Raw genomic sequence first — 15041 nt, 5'->3', positions numbered from 1 at the left:
GAATGAGAGGAGGCAACAGGAGGCATGAGAAGATCCAAAATGGGAGGAGAGAGGACAGGAGATGAGCAGAGAAGAGATGAGGTGAGAGGACAGGCAATAGAAGACAATGTTATTGTCTTCATTATTAGCTCTAGCGATTTGATTTTCACTATTGATCATCACTGAGAGAATCTTAGTACACTGATCTCCAGTCAATGAGATGTTCCTTTCGCTCCCACTGCGAACAAAAAACTGTCCCAAGACCAGTGCTTAGAGTCTAAACTGTCCATCCACTTCCTGTCCCCCTGCTCTCATTACGACTACAGGAAGAGCACAGTGACGAGAGGAGAACGCACGGTAACCATGGTTACATCTCAAAAAGATCCCCGTCTATGAGCGGGTCTTTGACACTACTGAAGGAAACCCTCCAGTCTCACAGTGCTGCACACTTCACAGCCGTTAGTTAATATTCATATCATGCCATGAGTTCCCTATAGTTATGGATATATGTTAAACGTAGTGGGATGACTGACTATATGCATCAACACCACACACACAGAGACACAAACCTGAGTAATCCTCCGTAATCCCCTCCAACTCTGTGCCAATTCCAGCACCTATGGAGCTCATAATCTTGTCAATCTGTGGAGAGGAAAAGAGCAAGATGAATTGCATGTTTGCATAACGAAAGGCCCTCATCCCTATTTTTATGTCCTTATTCCATGGCATTTCCCCACAGGCTTCTCCTCATTGCTCTTTTCCCACAAACCCACTTTCAGTTTTTCTTAAATGTCAGTAATTGCGCTCCAAAACCGCTTAATTGTTTGCTAAAAGCTGGGGGAGGAATGGGAATTTTGGGAAGGCAATTTATCATGATCAGCTTCGTTTGAGAACATGTCAGTTTGGAGAGAGCTGGGAGAGTGTTCCTGTATGTCTCCTCATTAAAATGACAGTGATGTTCAGAGTGAAGAAAGTGTCGTTTCACATCCGTAAAGCTGAACACCTGCCTTCAAAGAACAGCCCTTCGCTGTCTCCCAGCGGACCGTGTTTTTCCTCCAAAGAGAAAGCCGCTCTGAAGCCCCAGATGAACGGATACAGAACTCTCCCCTCTGATCAGTTATTTCTAATATATTCTCTTCTGAAGACCTGACAGCCGGGTGAGGCTGGGAAAGAAAATGCTGTGACATTAAATTTATTGAGTGTGGAGATTTAGATGTCATTCAAAGCGGGAAGCCTCTGTGTATCTAAACAGAAGCGCTGACCTGAAAGAGATTTAACTCTAAAGAAGAATTCAAAGAAGAGGAGGAAATTTGAGACTGTCAGTTGAGTTGAGGCAGACATAAAATCTCTTTTATCATCTGTGCTTTGTTCCTTTTGATCTCTAATAAAATGTAACTATAAGATAAATCTCTCAAGACACCTAAGATGTTCGGGTCAGACTCTTGACATTATTGTAATGATAATTGACCCTTTGAGGGAGTTTGATTGATAGGTGATCTGACCAATCATAACGCAGACTCTGCCATTTTTGTCCGACAAACAAACCGGACAGGAGAGTAGAGTAATTTGAACTTGAAAAATGGTGTGTATTGACGCCTTTCTGGGGTTGAAACAAGATTTCTTCTGATGTTCATTCATGTTTATTTCATGCTATGACTATTAAAGAGGAAGAGATGATCGGTTGATATGCAGTTTGAACTGAGGCACTACACATTAAAGAGTCACAAAACTGTATTTATTGTTTGAATGTCTCAAAAAAAATTATAATAAAAAAAAGACAAAATTTGAAAGCTGAGACTTTTATACCTAAAGTAACCTGCTCTGTCTTGTCTTTCGGTGTTGTCAGTTGCCTCTTTGCTCGGCGATGTATTTTTCACTGCGCGAGAACATGATGTGTGGCGTGAGAGCGGCACGGCTTGTCAGACATTGCGGTAACGGAGGGGGCGGGTCTTTGCGAAGAGTCAATTAAGCACATTATCCACACAAATATCTCTACTGTAAAAAAATTAAATAAAATGTAATATGGAAAAAAATAAAACAAGATTTGTAATTAAATTATCATTTAAAAAACATTTATTCAATATTTTTATGACGTTAAATCTAATGACAATCAAAAAACAAACTAATTCTTTTAAAAAAAGTTAAGTCTAGACACATTATGATAATGAGAATTTTGGATTAAATGTGCTTAATTGTCATGAAAATAAGTAATTAAATACTGTTTTCTTTTTGCAAACAATAGCTTCTTATTTATTATTTTAATTATGACCTAGACATGTTTTTGTTTTGATTTATCAGTTCACTCAGTATAATTAGGATGTCATTATTCAAAGGCACTTCCTCTATTAATTGACTGATTGCTTGACTTTTAATATGCCACATTACCCTGGATAAAAGCTGCTATAGTGAAAAACAGATCACCGTCAGTGCAAAAGACAAGAGAAAATCGTGTCCCGCGCCCATCATAATGCATATTTAATATAATAAAGAAACGCATTAAAAATCATTTAGCTGCCATGACAACATTATTGAATAATTTAGGCTTCCTGGCGAAAGGGTATGATTTTGCATCACACATCAAAAACATACGCTGAGCCCAAAAGAAAACCTTTCAAGCCAGTCAGCTTGGTTACTTCAAGCTAAGTGAATTAATTAAGTGGAAATGATTCTGCAATTAGCTGGTAATTAAAATGTTATTACCTCTTCCCACTCTGCCGTAAAGGAGGGGGTTCTCTCTAGTCTGTTGGGGCTGCTTTTACCAGGGCTGTTCTGCCCCCTGGAACTCCACTGCTCCTCTTCGATGGGAGACACGGCCACCAAGTTTGAGTCTGATTTGGAGAAATTTCTGGACAGCTGAAGGTCCAAAACGTTTTTGGGTATAGACCTCATCCTCCCAAGAGTGCAGGCTCTTTCCTCGTAGCCGGTATTGCTGCTTGCTGGGCTAGAGCCGCCTGTGCTTTTGCTCCGGACCTCCCCGTTCCTCACATGCACCCCGGTGGTCTTGTCGCCTGATTTGCTGAGAGTTAACGGGCCTTGGTTGACCCGGGTGTGAAAAATCGTCCTGTAGACTATCTGCGGTTTGGCTTCTTTCTGGGTCTTCAGGGCAGACGCCTCGCTGCCGGTGCGAGGAAACGGGGGCGAGTACTCAGGAGCTCTGAGAAAATTTCCATGCCTGAGCGGAGGCTCAGGAACACTGAACTTTCGCACTTTGCTGTAGAGTTGATAAGGGTTGTCAGGGGATTCGCAGGCAGGAGACGAGCCATGGAGGAGGCCGGCGAATTGCTCGGGAATGTGGCTGTTTCTCCGGTCGTCTCGCTCTATGCACTCCTTCTGGTGTGCCGCCTCATCTGCAAGGGGAAAAAAAGAAGTGTAGGAATCAGTAAAATCAGATTCACACACATGAATAACAGCATAAACAAACCATCTACAACATGATAAACCCAGAAGAAACACTGAGTCTTTTTGAGTGCCTGGAGTGTCCCCCTTTACACAAAAAAGATACAAATGTGTCCTCGCTCTGTACTCCATACACCGGAGTACTTGAACTAGTGTTGTGTATGTATATATGTCATTCGGTTGACTAGCTGTGTTGAGACAAGCACCAAATGAACGCCTGATGCTGGGGGCAAGCCAGTCTGTTCACTGGGGTGAGAGAGACCCTGTTCTTGTCCTCCTCTTGTTTCCTACGGCCCACCAAGAACTGTCTCTTGCACTGCCTCATGTAAAGAAGCCCAAGACCCCTTCACTAAAGAGCTCTTAAAAGCATCAGTCTTCAGGCAGTGTGTGATCTGTAGTGTAACTGAGGACAGATCTCAGTTCATGGAGGTCACTGGGTTTATTCAGGTCTTGATTAAGATGAGCAGTGTCTATATTTATTATTACAACGGCTATGATGTTTGGATATGGTGTTTGATTATATTTATTTGGTGGTGTTTGATGATGTATGATGTTTGGCTATGATGGATGGAACGGCTATGATGTTTAAATTCCAGTTGGGGCGTCTGCATTCACCAAGATGTAGGTGTTCTTCCAGTTTCTCAGAAAACAAATTTATTCTGTGCAGTCATGAGCATATGCGGTTTTGGAGGTTGTTTTTGCTTTCAAAAAAGTAAATGAATAACAATAATTGCTAGATTTTTAGATACTTTAGATTTTTTTTCAGAAGAAAATATGAATTGTCCTTGCAAGTGGTCGGAACAGTCGCCACCTCAATGCAAAAGTGTTTTGGGTGGATGCTTACAGTACATACTGTTTCATGTTATCGTGTTATTATATTAAAATTAGGGGTGTAGCCATACACATTTGTACTGAACCGTTCGGTACGAGGCCTTCGGTTCGGTAGGCATTACAAACCGAACGATTTGATTTGTTGGACTAATCCTATTACATTTAAAAATAAAACAGTTTTTTAAGTGTGTGAAATATAATGTTCTCATTGCCACTGCCCTCAACAAGGCAGGCCAAACAATGTAACAGGCAATGTGCTGTCTTCCAGGGCACGCACTGCGAAAGGCCCGCGATAACCTCCCCTTGCTGGGTTGCGTTGAAAGACGATGATCTTGTATTGACGATAGCCAGAGATATTGTCAAAAACATAATTTGTTGGCAATATTAAGATATTTGCCATTTCCAATTAATGTAGGCCTGTTACATTCCTATTTTTATTAAGCCTTTTATTGTTATTATGAAGTTACTTTTAATATTATATTAAAATTACAATTAATTTGCCCTGCAATAATTACCAAATAACTGACGTGCTGCGAGGATAACAAAAGATTAGGCTATAGCCTATATTTAGTCTACAATTAAAATATTAACACATCCGTCATCAGTGAAAATCAATGAAATAAAAGCTTTTATTTGAAGCACCGACTTTCAAAAACAACCTGTTTAACACGAAATAGGTTTCTTCTCTTTAGGAAATAAATGAAAACAGTGAGCTATATAGGCTACCGTTATCAACATATGTGGAAGTAGATTCATCTTTCGTCATCTCTGAGAAAATATTTCGGCACGTCAGATGCCGAAAGCTCCGTCATTACTCCATCATATTTACTTTCATTTAAGATGTTCACCGGCATAACTCTTGAACATCACCAGACAGTCACATGAGTTGCCTTTTATCTCCTTGCACATAAAGCAGAATAATCAACTAAACGAAATGTTCTGCTACAGGCCAAAATAACCACCAGAATTGAGGAATCTGAAAGGAACACAGAGAAAGCTGCTATTTTTATTTTGCATCAAAAAAAGCGTTGATCTTGCATAAAGCTCACAGCACAAATCAACAAGACTAAATGAAGAGCGAGCAGATTCAGCTTTGATGAATAACTAAAACAGCTCTCAAAATGCATTTCTAGTCTCGTCCCAACTCCACACATCCCCAAAAAGGCTCTGAATGAGTGTTTTAAACCTCATTAAAACGTGCGCCTATAAGCAACACACTCATGGCATGTAATATAAATCACAGGAACACATCCACATACTACATCGCCTCTCTCATATCTGGCGTATTAAGTGAAAAGGCAGCATCCCGAGTGATAAATACGGGTGTGGACGGTGGAAGACATGCAATGCTTAAAAGGTTTTTGATGTGTACACCGGATTGGACTCCAGCAGTCAGATTTACTGAATGCGGAGAAACATGACGCTAAACAGGATATCAGTATCTATAACACTCGGAGGGAGACATCAGAGCTCCCTCATACGGTCCTTTCCTAACGCTCGTGTAAACAGCATTTTCAACCGATAAAGATCAAATTACACTCCTGCAGGCAGAGGAAGAGCAAAACAGGTGGAGACAACAAGTGACTGAGTAAATCTCACACACAAACAAAATCAGTTTAAAGGGAGAGGTCACCACAAAACACACTTTTGAAAGCTACAGTTCCATAATAGCATGGAAAAGAGTGACTGCTACATTTAAAAAATGTCATCTTTTATGTGACATGGAAGAAAGTAAGTCATACAGGTTTGGAGCGATATTAGGGTGACTGAAACAATCCTTTAAAACAAAGTCCCAGATTAGCTTATGACCCTGAAGAGAGAGGATAATGTGTACAAAAGGGCCCATGTCAGTTTTGATCAACTAGAGCGAAAGGACCGCAAGTTAAACGCCATGATGAGTTAATCTATTGAGAGAGAGACAGAAACAACATGAGCTATCAAAACAGTAGTAAAGGTCACTGCCATCTCAGACAAAACAGCGGTTGGCATACAAAACACAGAGAGGCCTTGACCGTCAACTGCGAGAAGCCAAATACAAACACACTGCAGGAAAAACTCACACTGAAAAGGATCAAAAGAAAAAAAAAAGGTCTGTCTGACTACAGACATTGTGTTTACATTGCAAGAAAGTGTCATGGCTCAACTGTTCCAATCTCATTTCCGCTATTTTTCCATTACAACTTCCTCCGCCCTCTTTACCACATAATAAAGATGCAAATGAGCCTCCCAAAATGGACAGTATCATAATACTGATTCTGAAATAGGTCTAATATCAGTGTAAATAGTTTAAGATCATACAGTTTTTGATCAAATAAAAGACTTGAAATGAAAACAAACTCAAGGACCTAAATAAGAGCATACAGTGAAGTTGCATGTTAAAGAAAAAATGAGTGTGTTCACCAGACTCACAGCAAGGCAGAAGTGGATAACCATCTACAGTATAGAAACCACTCAGCACACCTACACAGCCATAATGGAAAGTTCACTTCAGTTTCTGGGAAACAGATAAAATAAAATGCACAACTTATGGGTAATATAAAGGCACGAGTGCTCCGAGATCTTTGCCATTACTGAGAGAGATGTGTCACAAAACTACGAGAGGTATCAGGGGAAAGAGATTGTTTTGTGTGTGTGTGTGTGTGTGTGTGTGGGGGGGGGGTGGTGTTTAAGGTTTTCTGAGAAATCGAATCTGCGCAGTTATTTTTGAAAATGTCGGAAGTGCTTTGAGATCTGAGATTGGAAATTTCTTAATAAAATAAAAACATGAAATGACATAAAATGAAGTAAAATGAAATTAAATTAAACAAAAACTAGATTATCTATATAACATAATATAGAATTAAATGAACCAAAATTAGCATTGATGTATTTTAGTGTTTCCCCCTCTATTGTTTCTAATATCTGTCATTTTTTCCACATTCCTCTCAGGTCAGATCTACATCTGCAACCGCAACAGGTGACATCCGGTAGTCATAGAAACAGCACAGTGGCTTCCTAAAATCATGGGCTCAAAGCTCTTGGCCTTCAGAAGGGGAGAGGAAACAGAGAAAGTAAGACAGACAGACAGATACGATCTACTGCAGATTGACTACGGCGCCATCTGAACTGACCCACAGGGCAAAGAATCAGAGAGATCTCAGCAGAAATGCTCAAGTCTTATCTGAGCACAGCAGAGAGTGCATCAAAAGCTCACGCAGGGTACAAAAGGCTGATCCGGGGTCAGCGGGAGGAAATCTATCCCGCAGCACAGCGTCTGAACTCTTCCCACGTAATTAGATCGCTTGGGTTACTTGTCGTAATTTATGAAGACACATACGAGACGCTGGAGCTTTGAGGCGAAAACAGTGGGGCAGAGATCATGCCCTGATAAAAACAAATCCATCCTGTTCAATTTGATGGACTGACAGGCCATGTATTCAACAAAGCGAGCAGAGAACAGATGCAAAAAGCAATTGAATAACAGCTGTGGCAAATTTCTCAGGTTTAAAAGGATTTTTGCACAAAAAATTAAAACTGTGTCACAATTTACATGTTCCAAACTTCAAAAGATACATCATTTTATACATATTATATAGCCTCTGATGAAAAGATTGAAATAATATATTAATACCATAAAGTCAACTGTATCATATTTGATACAGATTTCCTGTGATCAGAACTTTGCTGAAAACTCTGTTGTAGGTTTACTTCAGTATCCATACATTATTTTTTTTTATTAAAAATAATGTTAAAATGTATCATATATGATACAACAGGAGAAACGATTGTTTATTCATCTCTCAATTATCATTGTATTACATTGCATTACCCAACCAAAAAGTACAGAGTTTTAATCCTAAAATTACTATAAACATTTAAATATCATCTTACTAAGACCTATTATTGGGAGATATAGAGTGACAACTGATATTTATATGCAATTTTATGTAAATAGTCTGCTATCCTGTTAAAGATAAAGATCTCATTTATTCACATTATTATTGTGTCAAATTATTATATAAATATCAGAAAATTACGTATCTTTGCTCAGTTTGGGCCTTTGAAATTATGGGGCAGTATTAAGGTGTTTTCTTTGTATGAGCACCATAGTCTCCTATATCATACTATATGAGCCATAAAATTCTTGTGCATCAAATATGACAACATGCATGCAAATTTTTGTTTAAAGGTTCAATAAACAAATCCAAAAAAAGGACTATTATTTCATGTAAGGCTTTACAAGGTTAAATCTCATTTGCACTTGCACATATTCAAACTTGGCACATCAAGAATGACTTGAACAAGAATGATACATCCTATTTAACATACTTAAACCCAAATGAGATTTGAGAGAGATTTTCAGAATATAGAGCTCAAGTCATATATGGACCACTTCCTGTTTTGAAAGCATAGTAAATGAGGACTGAAGTTTGATTTCAGGTGACTAGACGGCTGGGGTGTAAGAGTAACTTACGGGGGTCTTGTTGAGATGATGGGCTTACGCTGCTGTATTTCTGACTCACTAGTGCGAAGAGCTTCTCCAGAACATGCAGTAAACAGCAGGGAGGAGAACATCAGCCAGAGCAAGTGATATAACAGGAGCTGCAGTGCATGCTGGGCTGCCAGTGAAAAGCAAATCTGAAGCCCGATAGGGGTTAAATTAAAAAGAGTGGATATTCCTAAAAAAAGTTGTGAATCTCCCCTCCCCCCATTAAACATTTCCATGGAGAACAATCCATGGCTAAAAATACCACATGCTGCAATAAAGCTACACCACCTACCTCCTTCTTGAAAACCTCTATCACACTCGTTTTTACCTTTGCAGGACGGGTATGAAGCAGCAAAACAGCCAGCAGAACTTTCCAGGAGAAAGATCTTGTGAGGAATGAGGCTCTCACCTCTGAGGTCACACTCTCACACCTTCGTTTACATGTAGCTTTTCATTCTCAAAGATCTGATAGGGCCACTGTTGTACCACAAAACATTCCAGTGATGTTTTTGAGCACACACACTCACACACGCTCATCTGTGCACATACTCGATCACACTGTCATGTCTTGTCATGTCACAGCTTTGGAGAGAAACTGAAAGATAAGTATTCTGCACATATGTATTTGTGAGCTGACATATGTGAACTTGTGGCTCACTGTGTGTTGAAGTTATCTGTCTATTTAGATTAGTCTGAAATTCATAATCAGGGTGGGGTTGTAGACGCAGGAGGAAGTAATGGTGGAGAACAGTTGAAAAAGAGCAGAATGGGCTGAGCCTCTTACACACACACACACACACACACACACACTCTGAGCTGATGGCTGTCTTTGCAGTGGATTAAAGGCCACATGTTTAATTGCTTGTTAACAAATGTTTACTGCGCCGTATTGAACTGCACCCATTTCCTGCCAAAAATAGGGCCAGAGATCCTGCCAGACCTACAGCAGCTCACAGAGAGAGAAAGAGAGAAAAAATTTTCTGTACCCATGCTTTTTACATTTAATAATATATGACTGTAATATTCTAATAGTGCAGAGAAAAATCTTCGCAGTGCTTGCTAAGGCAAACATCAATATTACTATTGCTCATACTTAGGGTCTGGTCTGCAGGATACAGTAATTAAATAAAATCTGATTTTTTTAAAATTAAAGATTTTTTTTACTATAATTATTCAGCAAGCACACAAAAATTTGACCAAAAGTAAAAAAAAATAATAATAATTCAAATCCTGTTCATCAATACTAAGCAGCACAACTGTTTTTCAAATTTTGATAATATGAAGTGTTTCTTGAGGACCAAATCAGCTTATTAGAATGCTTTCTGAAGGATCATGTGATCCTGAAGAGTGGAGTAATGATGCTGAAAATTCAGCTTTGCCATCACAGGAATAAATTACTGTACATTTTAAAATATTTCACAATATATTACTGTTTTTCTGTGTTTTGGATCAAATAAATGCATCCCTAGTAACAGTGAGACTTCTTTCAAATGCATTAAAAAATCATATAACAGTATATTGGGGGACAGACAGGAGTACTCTAAGTTGGGTGAGAGGCGAGAGGATCAAAGTAAAATAAACATTTAAAAATTAAAAATTAAGAAAAAAGAAGAAAAAAAAGATACAAAGAATTGATCAGACTTGTGATTTTCACCTGGCAGATCATGAAAAGGGTGAAAAATGTAACAAATTCCATAGAGACATTGAAGGAGGGACATATAGAGACTAGAATATCACAGGGAATTTGGGCTCTTTTGATTTGGGACAGTAAGTAAAGTCCTAGCAATCGCATAGCATCGTTCTAAAAAACACCAAAACACATCGCAACCAACCAATAAATCAATCACCGTGAAGAGTCAAAACATTCCTTTCCTCAATGTACTGCAGTGTACTTAAAATTTGAGCTTTGTTCATATCACTAACACAATAGTATGAGCAATAGTAATAGTGATGCCTTATCAAACATCTCAACTCAAGCATTCAGCATAAAATCCCAATAGCCAAAAAACTTGTAGTGACATTAACATAAATTAGCACAAAAAATGAGCTTGTGTAGCCTACAGACAGTCATAAAGCAGGCGTGTACAAGTGAGAGCGCTACATCGGCAGGGGTAAGTTAGGTTATGCTTGCAAGCAAGGGTTCAGGATCACGTCTGGTACAATCTTGTTTCATTTTCTGTGCTGTTCGTCTTTGACTCACTCAGATATTAAAAGCCACAGAACAATATCAGAGCTGTCAATCACTGAACATTTTAAAGGGCCTGCTGCCCAACGTCTACATGCACATGGATTCAAATCAGTCTATGAGTCTGTCAGTCTCTCAGTTCTCATGGGCGGCACCGGCAACCATATACTATTCAATATACCCTTTCTTATACGGAATTGCCATGTATCTCTCCCTATATGCCCACAGGAATCATAAACAATTATGAAATATTGAATTCACTGTAGCTTTCCCACTTGTCTCTAACTGCAGATCTCCCAGGCAACCAGCATCGACAAGTGCTGTGGGGTCTGCATGCTGTCAGAAGAGTGATGTTAGATTGGTGTTACATTAGAAACCAGAACTGTTCAGATGGTACGTGTGTGTTTGTGTGAGTGGTGTGTGTTTATACAGTTGTAACTGCACATATATTTGTACGTGTGTTTATGGGTGGACAATAAAAACATACATTTTTATCTAACCCCTCAACAAACAAGACTGTGATCTCTGAATCCCTGTGGGTGGCTGCACTACAGAGAAAACACACACACACACACACATATCCTCTAATCAAACTCTCTTTAATGGAATGATGGTGTTTAATTATGCCACAGAGCCCCGTTAGCACACTGAGTCATAAAGATGAGTAGAGCGCACAATAATGCTTGCATGAGTGCATGGGCACACACCAAAAACACTCCATTAATACGGTGACCAGCATAAGTGGCCAAGAGGTCAGTTTATAGTTCTTAGATGTTTGAAGAACTCTATGAGGCAGTACAGAAGAAGACAGGAAGACACTCTGGACAGTCCACCTTTCAATTATGAGAGACAGTCAACTCATATAGGCAATATCTATTCTTATTCTAGATTAGTGGACCAATAATTCTTTTTAAATAAAATGTATTTTGGGACATGATTTATTGATGATTAGAGGAAAATTATCAACAAAGTGGGATCTAAAATTCTGCGCTCAAACTGAAACTAGGAAATTTTGTCAAAGTTTTAGGATTTAAAATAATAATAATAATAATGATGATAATAAAGAAATAAAATAAATACATATAATAATAACAATAACAATAATATTTAAAAAAGGGCTGACAACATACAGAAGAAATATTTAAGATTCTGCACTATTTATATAGAACCAATTAAATGTCCACTACCTTTCAAAAGTTTTGTGTTGGTAAAACGCTTTAAAGTTTTTGAAGAAGTCTCTTTTGATCACCAAGGCTAAACGTATTTGATTAAGAAGTAAAAACAGTGATATTGTGATATTATTACAATTGAAATGAAATGTTTTCTATTGCGATATATTTTAAAATGTAATTTATTCCTGTGATGGTAAAGCTGAATTTTCAGCAGCCATTACTCCAGTCGTCTGTGTCACATAATTCTTCAGAAATCAAGAAATAATGTTGAAATAATAATATTTTTGTTGAAACCGTGATACATTTTTTCTGGATTCTTTGATGAACAGAAATGTCAAAAGAACAGCATTTATTTGACTTTTTTTGTAACAATTCACAAGCCTTTACTGACACTTAATGAATTAATGCAAAATCAGTAATCAGTAAAAACATAAAATGTGGTAACACTTTAGCATAGGGACCAATTCTCACTATTAACTAGTTGCTTATTAGCATGCCTATTATTAACATATTGGCTGTTTATTAGTATTTATAATGCACATATTCTGCATGACCATATTCTACATCCCTAAACTCTGACCTAAGCTCTGACTTTTCAATTTTACATTTACAATGTAACTCAATTTCTTTTGCTTATAATTTAAATATTATAAATTCTTATTAAAAACGCATATACTGTATATATATACTGTATATATATATATATATATATATATATATATATATATATATATATATATATATATATAGCCGTCAATTTAAGAAATTTCATTGCTTCTCCATTCAAGTAGATGTGCTTTCTTGTCTGGAAATAGCTGCCCAAGGGCGTTACCAAGATGCCTACAGACTAGACTGATGCTGCCATTAAGTGATGAATGAAGTAAGTCAGAATGGTCGTATTTACTGGTTGAATGCACAAGAACGCCACCACAATGTTGTAATTGCCTGTGGGAAACCCAGTATTTTCTTTAAGCCCTTAAGTTCAGAGTTGGGGAACTCATTTAAAAAATCATTGTTGAAGCTACTGTAATTGTTACTGTATTATAAGTTACAACTAATTTACTTTAGTAGTTTGTACTCATTCATTCAGTCACTGCACAATCTGCAAAAACGTCCAAAAAAATTGCAAAATGCATCAAGTGTATTCCAATCAGAAGAATTTATTTCTAAAGTCATAAGTAGAAGCTTGCAAAGAAAATCAACTATTAAATATTAGAACTATTCTAATATTGAATTCTGCCATCACCGATGAAATCACTGCTTAACTTTTCAGTTGGGTGGGGGTTAAGGATGCAGGTTATTATGCCTGGGACCAAAAAGAGAACAACTTGACTGTCTCTCACAGCTGAAAGACCTCTGTGTTTCGCAGTGCTGCAATCTCACTCATATCTCTCCACAGTTACAAAACGCCACATCAATAACGCTTGCACCAAGCGCAACTGGATAAAAATACACCACTTTTGGTAACCCAAAGCGATGAGAACTTGTCTCTCCATCTCTCTCGCACCTACTGTAGGGAAACGACAGAACTTCATTTCATTACCTATGAAGGCATGGCATCAAAGAAACTACAATGCGCTCCTCACTCAACACTAGTTGCCAAGGCAACAATACAATGGACCTTATAAAGCTAATAAATAGTGAGGAGGAGGAAGATGGAAAAAAAAAGAAGATGGGGTGAACGAAAGCATGAAAATGTGAGATCTATTCCTGGAGCTGCAGAGAGAGGACTTCAATGCCTTTACTGTGATTTTGCTCTGATCCGCGACTTCAATCGCAACAGCGCTTGGAATTCATGTCTTGGACTCTCAGAGGAGATGCTAACATGTGATTCCTGTGATGGCCCTTTTTTGTCTTCGTATGCCAGCAGAATTAAATAAAAGTACCGAGTCGACTGAACGTACTCTGAGATCTCAGTGCTGATAACCCAAAAATCTGCTTCTGTTCAAGGCAAAGAATTTCAGAACTTAACGTCACCGGATGAAACAAGCTCAAAAACCCCATGAAACGCCACCATTACAAAGTCCTGCGATGGTGGGACACAGGACACGTTTATTAGGGCAGACCGTCAGGGAGCCGCCATCAAAGAGAAGAGCAGAGGACCCCTCCATTTGAAAAGCCCCCTGTTAGACTGGAGAGTGACTGAGATGAAAAGGCCCTTTTCACAGTAGAGACCTGGCAAACAGAGATATAAACTCCCCTGTAGCGCCAAAAGGGTTTTGTGTGCTGCAGCGACATTTCCTTCGCTATCTATCACCGTTTGCCTTCTTTAAGAGATCGCTTGTCTTGTACAGAGGGAATGGTGTGTAATGTGGCCAGGGAGAGTCGTGTAACTCACAGGCCAAATGAGGCTTTGGTTAAAAGGTTGCCAGGTCCTCCTGTGACACCCGTTGGGATCTATACGAGTGACTGAGTTTAATAAATGGTTGAAAAGTTTGACAGCTTAGCCCAACAGCAAAATTCTAAATTAACTTTTTGCCACACCTGTCAATGGGGAGTGAATTTACCAGCAATAAATCTTTCTTTCCAGCCATGAAAAGCACTGTGCAAAATAATAAAATAAAATAAAAATTGGGGCCAGAACTAAATACATATTTTCTACCAGCCATAAAAAGTACTGTGCATTATTTTGTGAATTTTACATTTTACAATATATATATATATATATATATATATATACACAAACAATATACTGTATATATACCTGAATTGTTATTTAACTAATTTTTCCTTGCATATTAGTGACAAATAGTGCTAACTGTGTAACTGCAGAGAAGTAACTGTATCTGTCGCAAAAACGTAAAGACACATCATTATTTTGTTTCTCATATCAATTTATTTAACGAGAGTTATTTCACATCTGGAGGAAAAATAACATATTTAGTCCTCCATGATAAACTACTACTGGAAAAAGCTGGTCAAATCACAAATAAGTGTTTTATTTACTTGCCAACTACAACTTTAACTAAAAAGTGGTGGGTGTTAATTTTGGATGCTGCCTGACTGAATG

The 15041-nt window shown here is 38.2% G+C and overlaps 1 protein-coding gene across 4 annotated transcripts in view; it reads right to left on the bottom strand.

Moving 5' to 3' along the window:
* Positions 1-15041, bottom strand: part of LOC306858741 (ankyrin repeat and sterile alpha motif domain-containing protein 1B) — a 174332-nt gene that overhangs the window by 55094 nt on the left and 104197 nt on the right. For all 4 annotated transcript variants that reach the window (XM_079399426.1, XM_079399427.1, XM_079399428.1 and 1 more), the window contains 2 exons: positions 2680-3326; positions 549-621 (listed from right to left, as the gene is read on the bottom strand). In XM_079399426.1, the coding sequence (XP_079255552.1) occupies positions 549-621; positions 2680-3326 (720 nt within the window). The remainder of the gene's footprint in view (positions 1-548; positions 622-2679; positions 3327-15041) is intronic.

The sequence above is a fragment of the Barbus barbus genome, assembly GCF_936440315.1.
Source record: "Barbus barbus genome assembly, chromosome: 39".
Lineage (NCBI taxonomy): Eukaryota > Metazoa > Chordata > Actinopteri > Cypriniformes > Cyprinidae > Barbus > Barbus barbus.
Note: the sequence above shows the minus strand (reverse complement) of the source record. Positions and strands in the feature narration are given on the sequence as shown.